This window comes from Hypomesus nipponensis, chromosome 11 (genome assembly GCF_054491055.1).
Source record: "Hypomesus nipponensis isolate SF chromosome 11, ASM5449105v1, whole genome shotgun sequence".
Lineage (NCBI taxonomy): Eukaryota > Metazoa > Chordata > Actinopteri > Osmeriformes > Osmeridae > Hypomesus > Hypomesus nipponensis.
The window spans coordinates 12,886,625-12,904,433 of NC_140371.1; the positions used below are offsets into that span (position 1 = coordinate 12,886,625).

At 52.5% G+C, this 17,809-nt stretch overlaps 1 protein-coding gene across 3 annotated transcripts in view; it reads left to right on the forward strand.

The window, feature by feature from the left end:
* The window catches only part of usp54a (ubiquitin specific peptidase 54a), a 51,808-nt gene that overhangs the window by 22,153 nt on the left and 11,846 nt on the right, over positions 1–17,809 (forward strand). For 2 of the 3 annotated variants that reach the window (XM_084710009.1, XM_084710010.1), the window contains exons 2-11: positions 646–752; positions 6,083–6,175; positions 9,144–9,278; positions 10,506–10,619; positions 10,840–10,922; positions 12,830–12,935; positions 14,244–14,390; positions 15,051–15,200; positions 17,055–17,223; positions 17,363–17,542. In XM_084710009.1, coding sequence (XP_084566135.1) covers positions 6,143–6,175; positions 9,144–9,278; positions 10,506–10,619; positions 10,840–10,922; positions 12,830–12,935; positions 14,244–14,390; positions 15,051–15,200; positions 17,055–17,223; positions 17,363–17,542 — 1,117 coding nt within the window. In that variant the 5' untranslated portion in view covers positions 646–752; positions 6,083–6,142. The remainder of the gene's footprint in view (positions 1–645; positions 753–6,082; positions 6,176–9,143; positions 9,279–10,505; positions 10,620–10,839; positions 10,923–12,829; positions 12,936–14,243; positions 14,391–15,050; positions 15,201–17,054; positions 17,224–17,362; positions 17,543–17,809) is intronic. The other variant, XM_084710008.1, reaches the window with a different exon arrangement.

A 17,809-nucleotide genomic window follows, 5' to 3' on the forward strand; every position in this document is an offset into this window, starting at 1 on the left:
CCCCTCACAATTCATAAACCATTGTGAAGTACGCTCCTTCTGAACTTCATTTCAACCCTATAATCACAAAACCCCTTGGAGGAAAGGATTATTGAAACCTGTGGTAGCTTGCTGCCGCACAGCCTTAGATAAGAGTCTCAGTGCTTCTCACTTGGAGGAGGAGTAGAGTGCTTCCCCCGCTTCTCTTGTTAGGAACTCTATGCTCCCCACACCCTGTCAGATAGGATTTGACAAAAACTGTTGAAGGATGGAGGGAGATATGGGTCTCTGTCTCCATCTCTCTCTTTCTCTCTATCTCCTCTATCTCTCTCTCTCTCTCTCTCTCTCTCTCTCTCTCTCTCTCTCTCTCTCTCTCTCTCTCTCTCTCTCTCTCTCTCTCTCACACACACTCACCCACCCATCCATCAAGCTCTATCTTAGCCCAAGCCGAGACCTGCTCTCAAAAAGGCCCATCAGAAGTATAGCCTAACCTTAGCTCAACTTTTAAGATGATGTCTACTTAACAGGCCAGCCCACATCAGACATTTTGACTCAGGGTTAGGTTTAGGGTGAACCCCCGCCTCGACTTGGTTTAGGAATTCTGCCTTTTAAGAAAGTTACATTCTTGACTTGAAACATTTCTCGATCTGTCTTCTGAACACCTAGCCTCCGTGTGAGGACAACCATCCAAGCACAAGCCAGGAAATGAGAAGCCGTCAGGGTCAGCTTCCCAAGGAAACGAGATGCAGGAAATCAAGTGAGGAAGGAGAAAGGTAGCGTCTGCAGACGTGTTTGTAAACACCCGTCTTGTTACAACTCACACTTATGACCCAGTTCAGATGATGGACTGCCAACTCTCAGAGCTTCCTGTCTTGTGAGAGGCATCCCAAAGGAATGTCTTGACGGGATAAACACAGAATGGTGTGGTGGAGAAAATCTAGACACATTCCAAAGTAAAAAAAAAAAAAAATCTGTTCCCCGACAACACAGTAGTTCAGGTTTATCCAATTTTTACAAGACAGTGAGGATTTTGGTCCTGAATGATTTGATTGATGCTTTGTATCATGTTAATGTATTCTAGATGAACAATCCTTCCCTCTGCCCATTTTCCACTCAGTTGGCATGTGTTCTTCATTTCTGCTCTTTTTCATCTTGACTGATCTTTTCTTTTTCACATATGGGTCTGACTAGCGGGAAATGGTCTGTGCTGTCTGTAGATATCTGGTTTTAATAGATGAAGCAATTGAGCAGCTCCTATTAAAGCTGTGTTGGGAAGAGAAGGGGGCAAGGGAGCATGTAAGTGGCATTGAATTGAACGGTTCATTGAATAGGCTATAAATCCCAGGGGCAGATCATGTCAGTCTTTTATACGCTGTCCCATTTCCCAGCAAAGGACCCGGTGTTCCATCTGAACTAGGCAATTCCATTTTCTAAGGTTCACAATCCTTTTCCCTCATTGTGGGGAAAACATATTCAGCATTGTGGTATCTGTCTACTGTCGGCGAATTCTTTCAGATGGAAAAATGGCAAAGTGAAGACAATCAAATGGAATTGTCAGAAATAAATGTACATTGTGTATATTTTGGGAACTCGGGCATTATCGGAGACGGAACAAAACCTCCCATCTGAAAAACGGCATCTCACCCACCCACGTCACCACCAGCTCTTCAAACTCCTTGCTGATGAGAGTCTGGGAAATATTCACACACCATGTCATCATCCTCCCTTGTGGCAGCCTCTTAGTCATGTTTTGCAGCAATGTTGTCAAGTCAGAATCATCTGTGTAGCTCCATGGCATTGGCACCTGACCATATGTTCATGCAACTTGCCCAGCACAATCCCCAAGATGTAACTCGGAGCATCAAACCTCCCTTGCAGCCGGTTGATCGTGCACCATGTTGGTAAAACATGAGTAATATATCACCTGACATCCCACCTCAGGAAACAGATGTCCTGGTGCTCAACACTGCTTTCCCTCTCTTCCATCCTCCCTCCCTCGATTCTGTTTTTTTCCGTTCCTCTCTCCTTCCTGGCCTCCATTCCCCCCCCCCCCCCCATGTGCTTTCATGATAAGGGCAGAAACAAATTGGCTGCATTTTGTTCTGCCGGGGCTATCGCCTTCCTCCAGAGCTGTCCAGCTTGCATGACTGTGTCCTGTTCCCCAGCCTCCCCATCCTCTCCTCTTTCCTGGCCTCGTTTCTCCGGCATGGGGAGTACCAGACCCAGGAGATTGCCCTGGGGCTGCTGAAAGAACGGCATCTGTGCATCTTTGTCGCTCACGTGCAGATCTCCGCCAATAACCTGGCTCGGCGGTCCAACTAGGGCACGCCGAACTTGGACACAAGAAACCTCATAGTAGTTCTTGCGAAACCTTGAATGTCTTTGGACGGTGAGCGATTTGTGGCGTAATTGTTACACAAGGATAGTCAAAGGTACCCTTTTGGTTCAGGGTCCCTCGAGGCGTGTAGAAATGGCACAGTTGTGCATCGCAGAAGTTGGGGCCCAGGAGAAGGGGCGGCGGCGTTTTGCTGTGACGTGCGATTAGGATGAGGTAGAGTGCTGTAACGTCGCTGGAACATCGGCGTAACGAGCAGCTGTGCCCCCTTGCTACCGGCCAGGCACCCGCCCGCCCAGGCCCCCCCTCCCCGTTGATCCCTGTGTTCCACGTGGCAGTGTTTGATTCGCTGCCCACATTAGGCCGCCTTCTATCAAACAGACCATTCCAAAGTAAGATACCTAGCGTAGCAGCGGGGGTCAGGAAAAGATTCCCGCTCGACTGCAGTCCGATGCTCAGGAACATATTGGACCTGGCAGGAGGGCACTGCAAAGGCAGGAAAAAAATCGAAAGCTGCTGATTGCGCAATATGCACATATGATCCTCCATCGCATTATGCTTTTTTCTGGTGTTTCTCACCTCCTATCAAATTATAAAAGCAATACCGTACGGTGCACTGTGACACCGATAAGTACACGCCCCCAACTTCTACCCAACTGCTCTTTCTGAAGTCGGGGAATGCCAGGGACCCTATCGATCATCCGCCTAAGAGGCTGGCAAGTGTGCACCAACACCCTCGCTATCGGAGCTGTCGTTGGCCGCGTGGCGCGTCCTAAATCACGGCCGAGGGAGAGACCTGGGACCAGGCAGCCCTTCCCCCTGCTGCCTCCTGTGTCTGGGGCTCTTCTGCTGCCTCCCTGATGGGAAGAGTAAATCAGTCAATGCTGCGGGTGATTGATGGCACGGAGCCGCCGTGCACACAGGCCGGAGGCTTGGAGGCCTGCTGCCGGCTACAGCCGCCTGGCCGTTTGGATCGAGGAGGTTCAAAGATGTCGACCTAATGCAGCGCGCCTTTGGAAAATAGAGAGAAAGCACTTATTTTGATGATTCCTTTTTTCTTTTCTCTTTTGTGCTTGTTTTTTTGTCCAAAGTTTCTGTTTCAACCTTCCTGAGTACTCTCTGACCCCCCGCCCCCTTCCTCTGCTGCAGCTTAATCTGCTAATCCTGCCTTGAGTGCTGTCGTCATGGCAGCATTAAGGTTGAAATTGTGCTTTTTTTTTGGGGGGGGGGGGGGGGGGGTTGTTATATCATCGATTTGCATCTCTTCCAGGCAGCTCTTCTCTGCCTTTCATCACGCTCTCTTGTCTAGCGCTCTTGGATGCCTTCCCTGGAAATCCTTTTTAGCGCAAGTGATGGTGGGTATGATTGACTGATAGAAAGCATTATCAGAGACGTGGGGTCACACAGAGAGGAGCTAAACCACAGGGGGTTCATATAAAAAACAGCTGGGATGAATTCCGCCATTCCTCCTCTGCAATGGAGGAATTCCACCGATTCCGGTTGAGAGGAAATGCCAACGTTCTCCCGTTAATAGACGTCTTGTAAAAGGTTACGGTTGGAAGTATTTTCGCAAATATTTACTCTGGTTTTCCATTTGGCGAATGAAGCGAAGGTTTGCTGTGGAAAATGGGGATGTTCTCTGCCATCTCTCGTCTCTGCGTGGAGGGCATAAATATTACAGGTTCACCCTGCGTTTAACTGGTCTAACTAGATAGTTCTGGAGTTGATGCGTAGATAACCCAACATGCCCTTACTCGTTTGTGCCGCTCTGAAGCAGTCTCCAGATGGTGGCGTGTGTGGTTATTATCTAACCCTTATCTGTTATTTCCCCTGCCCACCGTCGAGGCATCTTACCGTCTTAGTCCCGGGAGGTATGGATGTCGCTCTCTGCAGTCAGAGATGTCTCCACAGGATGCGTATGGAGCTCCTCATTGGGAATCCAGATTCGCAGTGTCTGTTTCCGCGAGGGCTGTTTCCATTGAGCCCTGGGCTAAGCTCTGTGTCCCTGTGGCACACTGTTGTGAGGGAGAGCTGGACACAATGCGAGGGCTGTGAAGACATTTGACAAAGCTCATAGTTTAGGGCTGTGAAGTGAAAAAGAAATCTGCCCGCTGAATGCTTTTCTGGTGCAGCCCCAAGCAGACATCTTATAGCCTACATCAGCTACCATGAGCTCACTTCCTTCTAAAATGTACAGACCGAGGTATTGTCTTTTTTTCTTACGCATTCGCACAGCTCCATTGTTCAGCAAGCATGCATGTACCCGGAGCATTGTTCACGCTGGGCTGCGGGAGAGCCTCGAGCCTAGAGGTCGATGGAGTCCATCAGTAATTACAAAACCGTTCCAACGGTTCACTAGGGTTCAGTCATATTAACCTCTGGAGACCGTTTTTTTTTTAGGTCAATTCTGTTTGTTTGGATGACCCTGATTTGAAGGTGACCGTGTTTTCTCAAGTGAGGACTTCGATCTCGTTGGTTCTAGAGCGGGAGGCGTCCGTGAGTCGATGCAAGCCTTTGTCCGGTGGAGATGGTATCAGAGGAGAGAACCTCCAGGAAGGGGAGCAGTATGGGGACTCTAACAGAAAGTGACAGACCTCTCCATAATTCACCTCTGTGGCGTGTGGACGTGGCAGTCTGGCACCGACACGGGGAACATGGGGGGGGGGGGGTCGTAGGTGGCCAGGTGGGGACGGGCAGCTCAGGCAGGGGGGCCAGATGGGAGATGGGATGCGAAGGAGGTGCCCGACGGGAAAGCGCAAGGGCCGCGTTTGTTCCGCTGACGCCCCGCATCTCCGACCTGGGCAAGCGTACATACCTTGACCTGATGGGCTTCTGTAAGAACCTTGTGCTCCAGAAAAACACACACACTCTCTCTTTATCTCTCTCTCTCTCTCTCTCTCTCTCTCTCTCTCTCTCTCTCTCTCTCTCTCGCTCGCTCTCTCTCGCTCTCTCTCTCGCTGTCTCTATACATTTGTTTCCTGTGTAAAGCCCTCTGTTCTCTCTGTCTGCTATCCCTCATTCCCTCCTGGATCCTGGTGAGGCGTGCAGGATTCGTTCCCTGCTGAGGGGATTACAAGCGAGAGGGGGGCATCAGGGGATCTGATTTGCCACGAACCTGCCCTCTTCCCATTGGTTGTTCCAGCCCAAGGGCAGCGGCGGTGGACACTGGGCCAACAGGCGATTGGACTGCAGCGCTGCGGTTGTATAACCAGCGCATTAGACAGGGCCATCCTTTAACACCACTAAAGGGGTTGGAGGGAATTCGAAGAGGGGATTCCACCCGTTTTGATGCTCGACCTCTGACGATCTCCAAAAGGGGGTCCGGTATCTGTGAAAGCTGCCGACTTTCAGAGCAGCAGAATCCCCCCCTCCCTCGGAGGGCGGGGGGTGGGAAAGTCGACAGCAGCCGACGACACAGAGCAGCACTTACTTTGTGGCATAGCAGGCGACGACACAGAGCAGCACTTACTTTGTGGCATAGCAGGCGACGACACAGAGCAGCACTTACTTTGTGGCACAGACGGATCCCTCGCTCGCTCTTTGAATTTTTGATGGCGAGAGTTTGACCCGCGGTGAGAGGACGAGTGGCATCCGAAGCAGGCTCAAATCGGCGGTTTCTCGACGGTCGGCTTGACTTTCCGCCAACTAGCCTTGTCAGCCTTAACACACCTCGGCTTGTTCTCTCTCCATAGAGAGTTTGACCGTAATGGCGTCTTAGATCCTGGAGTCTGTTTGTGTTGTTGTTCACTCTTCCTCTGTCTTCCACAGGTTCTCTGGCACCTGGATATATTTCGCAGAAGCTTCCGTCAGCTAACCACACACAAGTGCATGGAGGACTCGTGCATCTTCTGTGCTCTGAAGGTGAGCGGGCCTGGGGCTCTGGGAGGGGCGGGGCCTGGGGGGCGTGTTCTGGGAGGGGCGGGGCCTGGGGGCGTGTGCTGGGAGAGGCGGGGCCCGGGGGCGGTGTTCTGGGAGGGGTGGGGCCGTGTTTAGCATACTGTAGAGAAACTTCTCTGTACGCGCCCACCGAAAGATAGTTTATGATGAACAAGTCGTCTTTTGATGTATACATGTATGATTATTTTGTCTGTACTTTGCCTACAGTAATCATAGATCTTGAAGTGTTCTGAAGGAATGTGAATTGTCATGAATTGATGTTAAACATATATGTTACATCTTCTCTTTATATATGGCCTTAGCTCTTAGCTCCTTTAGAGTGGGAGTTTTTCCTGCTGTCTTTGCAGTGCTGGTTTCAGCATGTGGATAGTCAGGGCTGACAGTTAAACTCCCTGGTGTGTAGACGAGCAAAGTGGTTGGATCTCTGCTCATTGGTTATGGATTATGGAGTGCAGATCTGTCTTGGTCTGGACAGGCTTGTGGGTGTAGATCACTGGGTCTAGCCCACTGATCAACCTCTCTCTCTCTCTCTCTCTCTCTCTCGCTCTCTCTCTCTTTTACCCCCCTCTATTTTATTGCATTCCATCTCATGTGCAACAGGAATGCCAGTGGCTCTTTCCATCAGGAGTTCAATAACTCAGTTGGAAATGGCACGGCTGCTTTCTCATGCCCAGCTCTACCTCAGCCTGCCTCTCTGTGTCTGGCTGCTGTGGAGACTGTTACACACACACACACGCACACACACACACACACACTCCGCCTGACTGCTCTCTCTTGATTACCGTGACTGTCACTGTCTGAGAGAGAGAGTGGCCGACGGAGAGAGAGGCAGACACGGAGAGAGTACGACCGATATTCAATCTTCCAGTCGGCCATATTCTGCTAAACGACCGCGTTTCTTTACCAAGAAATCAGGCTGGCCAAGCGCACACGCACGCGCACACACTCTCAACAGAGACGAGGGCTTTTGAGTGGCTACTACATGGTACTCGGCACACATACTTCAATCAGTCATGTGGGAGTCATCCCACAGATGCAGCTTTAATGCTCTCTCTCTCTCTCTGTCTCTCTCTCTCTCTCTCTCTCTCTCTCTGTCTCTCTCTCTCTCTCTCTCTCTCTCTCTCTCTCTCTCTCTCTCTCTCTCTCTCTCTCTCTCTCTCTCTCTCTCTCTCTCTCTCTCTCTCACACTGGCTTAAAGTAGCTATACTCTGTCTGGCTAGTGTACAGGATAAGGTGTGTGTGTATAAAGTGACATAGTATTGGGCTGCTGGGAGTTATTCTGCGGGAATGTTTTTCCTGACCGCTGGAGCGGGCTATTCTCCCAGGTCTACCTGCATGTCAGGGAGACTGGGTGCTCATGAGAGATGCTGGGCTCCGGGTCCTCTGGTCTCTCCTCGCATCCTCCTGGGGGTCTCTCTGTTCCTCATCTCTGCTTTGTTTCACGACCTTGTAGACCTGTGCACTTCCTTGTTTTATCCTGTATCTCTCTCTCCTCCCTCTCTCTCTCTCTCTCTCTCTCTCTCTCTCTCTCTCTCTCTCTCTCTCTCTCTCTCTCTCTCTCTCTCTCTCTCTCTCTCTCTCTCTCTCTCTCTCTCTCTCTCTCTCTCTCTCTCTCTCTCCTCTCTCTCTCTCTCTCTCTCTCTCTCTCTCTCTCTCTCTCTCTCTCTCTCTCTCTCTCTCTCTCTCTCTCTCTCTCTCTCTCTCTCTCTCTCTCTCTCTCTCTCTCTCTCTCTCTCTCTCTCTCTCTCTCTCTCTCTCTCTCTCTCTCTCTCTCTCTCTCTCTCTCTCTCTCTCTCTCTCTCTCTCTCTCTCTCTCTCTCTCTCTCTCTCTCTCTCTCTCTCTCTCTCTCTCTCTCTCTCTCTCTCTCTCTCTCTCTCTCTCTCTCTCTCTCTCTCTCTCTCTCTCTCTCTCTCTCTCTCTCTCTCTCTCTCTCTCTCTACCTCTGCCATATGTCCTTGTTGTCCAACGCTCTCTCCTTTTCTCTGCCGTGTGTGTGTCTCTGTCTGCTTATCTAAATTCAGCAGGGCTCATTTCTGGGGTCGATTACAGGCCATCTCTGCCAGCCATTTAATTTGAACACAATTATAAGGCTATGATCATCCATCCTCCCCCGCTCCTCCCCCCCCCCCCCTCTCTCTCTCTCTCTCTCTCTCTCTCTCTCTCTCTCTCTCCTGCTCCCTGCCTGCTCTCACGCACACTCGCCAACCTCTTCATCTTGCTCTCACTAATGCAACATAAGTTGAGGTGCGTAGCGAAAGGCAGAAGGTGTGTGTGTGAGTGTGCGTGCGTCAGGATCCTTGCATGTGTGCATACTTAAAGCACCTTTCTTCTCATGGCATGCCTTCTAAGTCCAGAGAAGGGGGGGGGGGGGCGGGGGTTGCTTAGTAGTTGAGAAGCCAGCTTCTCTCTTGGTGTCCACTTTGATGCACTGGGAATCCAAAGAGGACCAGTTCACATTCGACCACGCTTTGAAGCGACAAGCTCTCCTGCACCCCCCTCTCGCCTCTCCCAGCACGGCTGAGCCCTGGTGAGGGTTTTTTTTCCGCAGCTCCAAAGTAAACACAGAAAGATGGTTGTCTTGGAGATCAGGGTTTTATTTTCGTACGCGCTGGCTGGTAGCTAGTTATACACGAGTCCCTCGCTGACACGCAGCAAGTCAGCAAGACTTGAGAACTACTGAAGGCCATTAGCCTCTACTCACCCAGCATATCTCCCTCCCTCACTGTGATACAGTGCATTAAGAGGAACTGCTGTTGGGGGTTAACATGGGTCAGGGAGTCTTAAGTTTGAAGTTGAGAACTGACTGAAGAAAACATGTCTTTGCTGTGTCTAATGGTGTTGATGTTGCTTGGTTTTTTGTTGGGGGTCGCCCTCCGGTCCACACAGCTCTGCGCCCTCACTAACCCCGCTGTTGCCTCTCGTCCATTCCAGAGCATCTTCGCTCAGTTCCAGTTCAGCAGTGAGAAGGTGCTGCCGTCGGACGCCCTGCGCAGCGCCCTGGCCAAGACCTTCCAGGACGAGCAGCGCTTCCAGCTGGGCATCATGGACGACGCTGCCGAGTGCTTCGTAAGGACCCCCCCCCCCCACCCCCTCCTGCTTCCTTCCCCCCACTCTTCCCAGCTTTTACTCGTGTCTTCACTCCTCTCGTCGTTCACTCTCGGCTCGACCGTGGTTCCAGAACTTGAGATCAGCGCCGCCTTCTTCTTAAAACCCCCCCTGGGGTTTGAGCAGCCTCCAGTCCCCCGTCCTTGTCTATCCAGTCTCTCTCTCTCTCTCTCTCTCTCTCTCTCTCTCTCTCTCTCTCTCTCTCTCTCTCTCTCTCTGTCTCTGTCTCTGTCTCTCTCTCTGTCTCTGTCTCTGTCTCTGTCTCTGTCTCTGTCTCTCTCTCTCTCTCTCTATCTCTCTCTCTCTCTCTCTCTCTCTCTCTCTCTCTCTCTCTCTCTCTCTCTCTCTCACACCATTATTTGCCTCCTTCCTCATCCCTCCATTCTGCTAGTGAAGCAGCCCGAGCTGCATGTGCTTGCTGACCACTGTGAACACGGAGAACTGCAGAACAGGGCTTGTTTTTTGGCGTTAGTCGTATTCGGTGTTTGACTGTGACTGCAGGCCAGAAGGCTTTGGGGAGGAGGGGGCTGGAGGAGGGGGGACGCAAGCGGAGGAGGGGGGGGGGGTGGGGGGTGGGGAAGGAGGGGAGTAGAGAGGCTTGAGGGGAAAAGAAAGGGAATGAACGCGAAGGAGGAAGGATGGAGGAAAGGCCCTTGGGGAGGAGAAGGGGATGAATGCAGCGGAGGAGGGATGGAGGAGAGGCTGGAGGAGAGGAGGGCAGCAGATGCTGCTGAGCGTACCTGGGGACCCTTCCAGCAGAGAGGCGCTCCGCAGCACCCCAGCGCCCCAGCGTCTGTGTGAAGAGGCTCCGCAGCGCTCCGGAGACTTGCCTACCTGCAGTTAGGAGACGATAAATCACCCAGCCAAGAAGTGACCCCCAACTCGGCCCGGGGGTGGGCGGGGTGGGGGGGGGGGGGGGGGGGTTGCAGCAGCTCCCTGCTCTGCTGAGAACATTCCGGGTTGTTCAGGAGGCGCAACGGACTTGATTGAGAAACAATGCAACCCCAACCACACACGTCATTCGAGGGTTTTGCAGACTGAGAGATGTAGAACCACACACACTGACTTATCTTCACTCCTTTTGTTTTCGTGTCTCTCTCTCTCTCTCTCTCTCTCTCTCTCTCTCTCTCTCTCTCTCTCTCTCTCTCTCTCTCTCTCTCTCTTTCCCCGCCCACCCCCACCCCACAGGAAAACATCTTGATGCGGATCCATTTCCACATCTCGGATGAGACCAAGGAGGACATCTGCACCGCTAAGCACTGCATCCCACACCAGAAGTTCGCCATGACACTCTTCGAACAGGTGTGGCCCCACAGCTGCCCGAAAGAAAACCCCCCGTTACCGCCTCTCCAAAAAGATACAACACATAGCCACGCCAAATGGTGTCTTTCACCGCTTTTAAGAGGATCCACTCCAGCGTTAACGTCAAGTCAGGGAATACTTCGGGCCCTCTTAAGAGGGGCATCGCCGGCGACAAGAGGGGGGTCATCCTAACCGTGCGCGTGTGTGTCTCTGTTTGCAGTGTGTGTGCAGCAGCTGTGGAGCCTCCTCTGACCCACTGCCCTTCATTCAGATGGTGCACTACATCTCCACCACCTCCCTCTGGTAAGCAACCCACACACACACACACACTTCAACTGGACAAACTGGATCTTAGCAGGGGGAGGAAAAAAAGTTCAGACCGGTCGTACTGGTTTGGACCAGTGTGAGGTGTGCGAGTCAAGGTCGTGGTTCATGTGTCATTATGCGTCATGTACTCTGGAGAAGACCTGCCTTGCGTTAGACTGGACTGGCAGCGTGTCACAATATCGGCACGCAAACGCAGCAGATCGTCTCGAGCCGGATTTCAAATCCCCTTTCGGTGGGCCGGGTCAACCGATCCCACCCCCCCCCCCCCCCCCCAACACCATCGTTGCCGTAGAGGATGAAGGGCCTCTCTCGTCCTCCGTAGCCTCCTAAGCAACGGAAACAGGTGCCCGACCTCCTTCGTGGGAATGACACCCCTTTTACAAGCAGCCAATCCTCTTCAGAGGCAGGCCGAGCCAGCAGGTTAAATAGCAGGTCGCCTCCAAACAGCCCCACTGCTCTTTTCATCAGTGTTTATGAGCAGCGCACCACTAAGTGACTCACCGAGGAGGAGGAGAATCTCTCGTCTGTAGACTAGAAGGGCCTGTAGCGTCTGTGTTTTAGTCTCCCCCTCCCCCCACCACCACCATCTCAGTTTGACTGCTCCCCCCCACTCCCCCCCCCCCTCCCCCGAGTGTCCTACTCCAGCAAACAATCCGATGCTTGCGATGAGATGTCTGGACATTAATTATCCATGGCTCGAGTCCGCCGTTTGGTGTAAGAGGCTTCGGGGTTGGATGCTAGCACGCTGTCCAGGGGGACATCCAGAAAGCACACCACACATGCTCGGCTGCTCTCCGCCGTCCCCCGGCGGGTCCGGATCGTCAGATGGCAGACACAGAGAGCAAAGAGGATCGTGCACACGTAAGGGATCATGTATAGAACGTTGGCGGAGGGTTGTAGCTTTGCTCTGAAGGGGCTTATTTTCCCCGATAATGACAACGGCGTTCTATACACCCGCTTATTACACACGGCTACTTGCCGGAAAAATTATTGAACACAGTGTGTCTTTTTACAATTGATTCGTTGCCATTCGTAGTGTTGATTAGTAGAGAAATAGTTTGCCAAAGACGTTGAACTTCATAGATGTTGAACATTATTCAGGCTTCAAATCGGCTGACGTCGCTAAGCAACGGAGTACGCTGGGGTTGAAAAGTTACCGGACTGCTTGCGGAGTGCTACGAAAGACGTGAATCCGAGGCAAAAAGGCCACTTCCCTTGACAGCGGTCAATTACGCGTAGCAACGGTCAGCTATCGAAAAATAATTGACCGCGGAACGTTGGGAAGCCCCATTCAAGTGAATGCGGCATTCCACGGCATTAACAACAGCCGTGTCATAAACAAGCAATACAACCCATGAGGTGACAACAGTTGACCAATAACAAGCACCGTTCCCCAGAGACCTTCTCGCCATCTTCCGTACACACACATGCCCGCCCCCCCCCCCCGCCCCTCCCCCAGTGCACCAGCAGATCCAGAACTCACCCCCGCGGTGTCTCTGAGGTGTGCTCCTGCACGGGTAGTCGTGAGCTCCCCTGAGCCCCTCGCCGCAGGAACGCACCTTGGAGTCACCTTGGAGACGGCGCTGCGGGCTCGCAGCCCTGAGCGGGGCTCCCTGTGCGCCCTCACGTCAGCACCCAGGGCCCTGGGGGGGGGGCGGAGACGGAACGCGCTCTGCACAACCTCTGCACCAATAACATAGTCACTCAGACCATTCTGCACACTCCAAATAGGGCGATTCAGAGTGACTTGTGCTAACCTTGCAACTGCTGCATTGGAAGCGCTATTTCTCGCCAACATGGGATGTCTTGTGGTTTTGTGCCTGTAATGTTTCCGAGAGAACTATGTGAACTGAGAACTGTTTGTGTGTGTGTGTGCTGTACAGTAACCAGGCGGTGAAGATGTTGGAGTGTAGAGAGAAGCCCACCCCAGATATGTTTGGAGAGCTTCTCCGCAACGCCAGCACCATGGGAGACCTGAGGAACTGTCCTGTGAGTCATCCACACACACACACACACACACACACTGCACTGCACCACTCCTACATTAGACTACACCCTAACACACTTTACTTCCAGAACGTGTACTGGACTACAAGGTAACACGCATGCACGACATCTCAACAGTTTTATTGAAGAAAGATGTACTGGTTGTACTCTATGGACGTTGTCTGGAATCCAGATGGCAGACAGTCGATATTTGGAGGTCAGCCGGTCTCAGTCTGACCCTGAGGAGAGATGAAGGATCTGTGGGCACAAGTCCACGGCCCTCAGGGTGGTTCAAGTGGAGAGGGGATCAAAGTCTTAAGTCTGCAAATGGAAAACATATTACGGCGCTCAGACAGGGGCTTGTTGTTCCAAACCCTCCCAAGCTTCATGTTATCAAAGTCTGATACCTTTTTGAAATAATTACAACATTCCCCTTGTAGTCTGGTAAAACGCCATGTTTTGATTTCACTTTTTCGGGGCGGTTGAGAAGCATCTTTGTTTTTCCCGGTGTCGGCTGGCTTCTTGGCCCTTCTCTTCTCTGTGCGCGTGTGTGTTTGTTCGTCTGCGTGTGTTCGTCTGTGCGTGCGTGTGTGTGTGTGTTTGCGTTTGCTCGTGTGCGAAGCGGCCTGTGAAAACACCCCCTAAACTCAGCCGTGCTGTGAGAAGTCTCCTCTGTTTATGGCAAATTTGGCCGCGAGGACAATCGCTGCCCTTCAGGGGGCCCATAGCATCCTCTGCTTTCAGACCCGCCACTTCTGGGAAGCAGACAAAGGGGGGGAGGGGGGGAGGGGGGGCTCCAACGAGGTCAAGATGGCAGGTGCATATGGTGGCATGGGCCCCCCTCTTCACTTCCCACCCTCGGCCAACAGTTTCCCCCTCTCTCTCTCGCACGCACGCACGCACTCACGCTCGCACACAATCATTGTTTTGGCTGTCCTGGAATTAACCCCAAAACTAGCGAGAGATAAAACAGAAGAGGGCGCCTTCAGCGTTGAACTAGATTGCGGATGAACGATGAGACATGGTAACCTTTGCCACTATGACGACTACTATTGGAGTTTAAGGGAGTTTTCCCCCCCCCCCGATTGATTTATTGTCCCTCACTCCCCTTTTCTCTACCCCTCCATTGTTTCCCACTCCCTGTTCCCTTCCCCTTTCCTCCTCATCCTACTTTCTCACTTCCCTCTTTCTTTGAACTCGTCCGTCCTTGCCTCTCCACACTCTCATTTCCTGTCTCCCCCCTCCCTCCGTTTTGCTCCTCCTCCTCTCTCTCATTTCTCCATCTCTCTCTCTCTCTACCCCCCTGTACAGAGTAACTGTGGTGAGAAGTTGCGTATCCGTCGGGTGTTGATGAACTCTCCTGAGATCATCACCATCGGCCTGGTGTGGGACTCGGACCACTCTGACCTGGCGGAGGACGTCATCCACAGCCTGGGGACCTGCCTGCGCCTGGGGGACGTAAGGACGCCCCCCGCTCACACACGCTCACACACACACACACACAATCCGAGGCACCTCGTTACATGGTTCCGTGTCTTTATAGAAACACTTTGTTGTCCCAGGGGCAGGAGTGGATGGTCCCCTGAGGGCGACTCACAACCGCCGTCTCTCTCTCTCTCTCTGTCTCTGTCTCTCTCTCTCTCTCTCTCTCTCTCTCTCTCTCTCTCTCTCTCTCTCTCTCTCTCTCTCTGTCTCTCTCTCTCTCTCTCTATCTCTCTGTCTCTCTATCTCTCTCTCTCTGTCTGTCTCTCTCTGTCTCTCTCTCTCTCTCTCTCTCTCTCTCTCTGTGTGTGTGTCTCTCTCTGTCTCAGTCGTTGGAGAGCAGTTGGAAAGTGATGCTAGGTAACTGTAGCTTGCGCGTCATGGCCTAAGAATGAGGCTTGTTCACGTCAAAGCCCTGGTCAACCGATGCTGCCAATGCCCTCACAGACAGCGCACGCACCCCCACTGTTCACGGGGAACCAACTCTTGGATACATCGTCGAACACTCGTTGTCTCTCGTGCCCGTACGTGAGAAACACACACACACTCACACTCACTCACCTTGCCACCTCTCTCTCTCTCTCTCTCTCTCTCTCTCTCTCTCTCTCTCTCTGTCTCTCTCTCTCCTGTCTCCAGCTCTTCTACAGGGTGACCGATGACAAGGCCAAGCAGGCAGAGCTCTACCTAGTGGGCATGGTGTGCTACTACGGCAAGCACTACTCCACCTTCTTCTTCCAGACCAAGATCCGCAAGTGGATGTACTTCGACGACGCGCACGTTAAAGAGGTGAGACACACACCGGGACTGCCCTCCCCCCCCCCCCCCGTCAATCACTAGAGGGTTAGAACAACATCCAATCTGGGTAGGTTCAGAAGATGTTTTCTGTGTCAGGCAGCTCCAGGGCAACGTCAAGTGTGTGTGTGTGTGTGTGATTGTGGTTTTCTTTTCCTCTTCTTCACACTTACGGTTGTTGCTTGCATGAAATATACATCAGCTTGTCAGGCGAGTCCACAGGGTAATGTGACTGGGATTTCAAACATCTATACAAGGGTTTTTGCAATGCACTCTGAAGTGATTTCCTTCATAGTTCTCCCTTTCTCACTTAGGCTCTCTCTGTCTCTGTCTCTCTCTCTCTGTTTCTACTGGGATACGCAGGCTCAATCTTTAATCAGGGAAATACCGGATGTTTTTGTAATGTATTTAGTTTGGAGGCCCCCGAGGCTATCCTCAGGCCCCCTGCACCATTAGCTTACATTATTCACCACAGCTTGTTGACTCGCTCCCCGGGCCGGGGTTGTTCGTCTCCATCGTTAGCGTGAGCCAAAGGGCCGCGGCCGGCCTGGTGACGGCCCAGGGAGCCGCAGGCATCGGAGGGAGACGGCCACAACCGGGCGCTGTCTCACAGCCTCTCAGTACTCCAGGGTTTTTTCCTGTGATGTCACCAGAGAGGATCCCGGAAGGTGGAGTTAGGCACGGTGTGAGGGCGATGGGGTCATCGGGGTGAGCTCCGGTAGACTCATGCTGTCGTGCCAGGTCGGGTTTGGGCTTTTAGCTCGTGGGGCCCGCTGAGGTACCGTGTGTGTGCGTGTGCCCTCGCGACTGTGTCTATTCGTTGCTCTGCTGTGGTGGAAAGACCTGTGGGAGGGGGGGGGGGGAGGAAATGACATCATTGTGTGTGGGCACCGGCCTCACCCGTCGGTCTGGCTCTTTCCTTTTGTTCTCCCTTTTCCATCTCTAGCCTCACGTGTACTCTCCCCATCTCACCTCTTTTTACTTGTATTTTTGTTATAGACTTCTCTTCCCATGACCCCCCCCCCCCCACACACACACACACACACACACACACCCAGTACCCCACCCTACCCTATTTCCCTGAATAGCCTCATAATGGCTGTATGTTTTTGCTGGACACTGACTCCTGGACAGTTGCAAACAAAGCAGCTTTTTTCCTCTCCCCTCCCCGCCCTGCTCTCACCCTGTCACCCCTGTCTAAGCCCACACGTGGACCACTCAGGGTCTGGACAAAAAGTATCCCGAAAACAAGGATATCCCTCCATTGTTTATCTGGCCAGCTGGACACAGTCAGGGTGGGGCCAACACACACACACACACACACACACACAGCCCACACAGATCATCCGCCAGCTCTGTTCACGCTGCAGACCAACACACACATCTCGTAATCTCTCTCTCTCACACACACACACACACATAGGCGATTGCACACATCCAGGCACACTTCCACACACACACAGCTGATACGATAGGGCTATCGGGACGTCCTGTAGCAGATTCCGGCAGAGGGCAAAACTGCTGGAAAACCAGGTCGGGGTAAGACCGGGTGGGAACATGGAACAAAGGCTCGCCTTAGAAGAACTACTTAGCTATCTGTCTTCGTTTATTGTCTACTTAGCGCTTAAGAGACATTCCTCGCTCTCATTTAACTTGAACTGACGGTAATGTATTCCCGATCTTGACTAACTTCAATGTTTTGTTCCATTAGGGTTTTTTTCTTTTTGTTCTCCTTTTTTTTTTTTTTTGAAACACGATGCAATCTGATTCCTTGTGTTGTTTAAAAGCATCGGCGACTGTGCTTCTGTGATGGCCGGCTTCCATAGCAGTTTCCCTGCGTGTCCACAGATCGGCCCTAAGTGGAAGGACGTGGTGTCGCGCTGCATCAAGGGCCACTACCAGCCCCTGCTGCTGCTCTACGCTGACCCCCGAGGGACGCCCGTGGCAGTGCAGGACCTGCCCTCCCGCCTCGAACTGCACAACTTCAACAAGTCCTACTACGACAGCGAGGACTCCGGTATGACACAAACACGCACACACGTACAAACCGGTGCCTCACATACACACCTTGAAAAAAGCGACTTTTCCGACTAATTCTTCATGGTTTCTGGCCCTGCCTTGTCTCGTGACCGCGTGATTGGTGTGGTCCCGGCCAGGCCGCGAGCCGTCCATCTCCAGCGACACGCGGACCGACTCGTCCACCGACAGCTGCTCCTACCGGCACTCCCACTCCCACCATGAGTCCATGGCCAGCCACTTCTCCTCCGACTCCCAGGGCACGGTCATCTGCAACGCCGACCACGACGCCGCCTCCCACGGCAGCCTGGAGACCACAGGTAGAGGGAGGGAGACACACACACACACATATATACATGCACACACACCCATACACAGACACATGCGCACGCACAAACATGCGTACACACATACACAGGTACATGCACGCGCAGGCAAAAGGACATGGGCACGCAGACGTTACCTCACGCGATCAAACATGTGATGCCACGACATTCGTTACAAACGTGTCATCGCTCGCTTCTGCACGCGCTTCCAAAGGACCGATTGAGTTCATGTGCTTTCATGTCAACACACAAAGACATTCA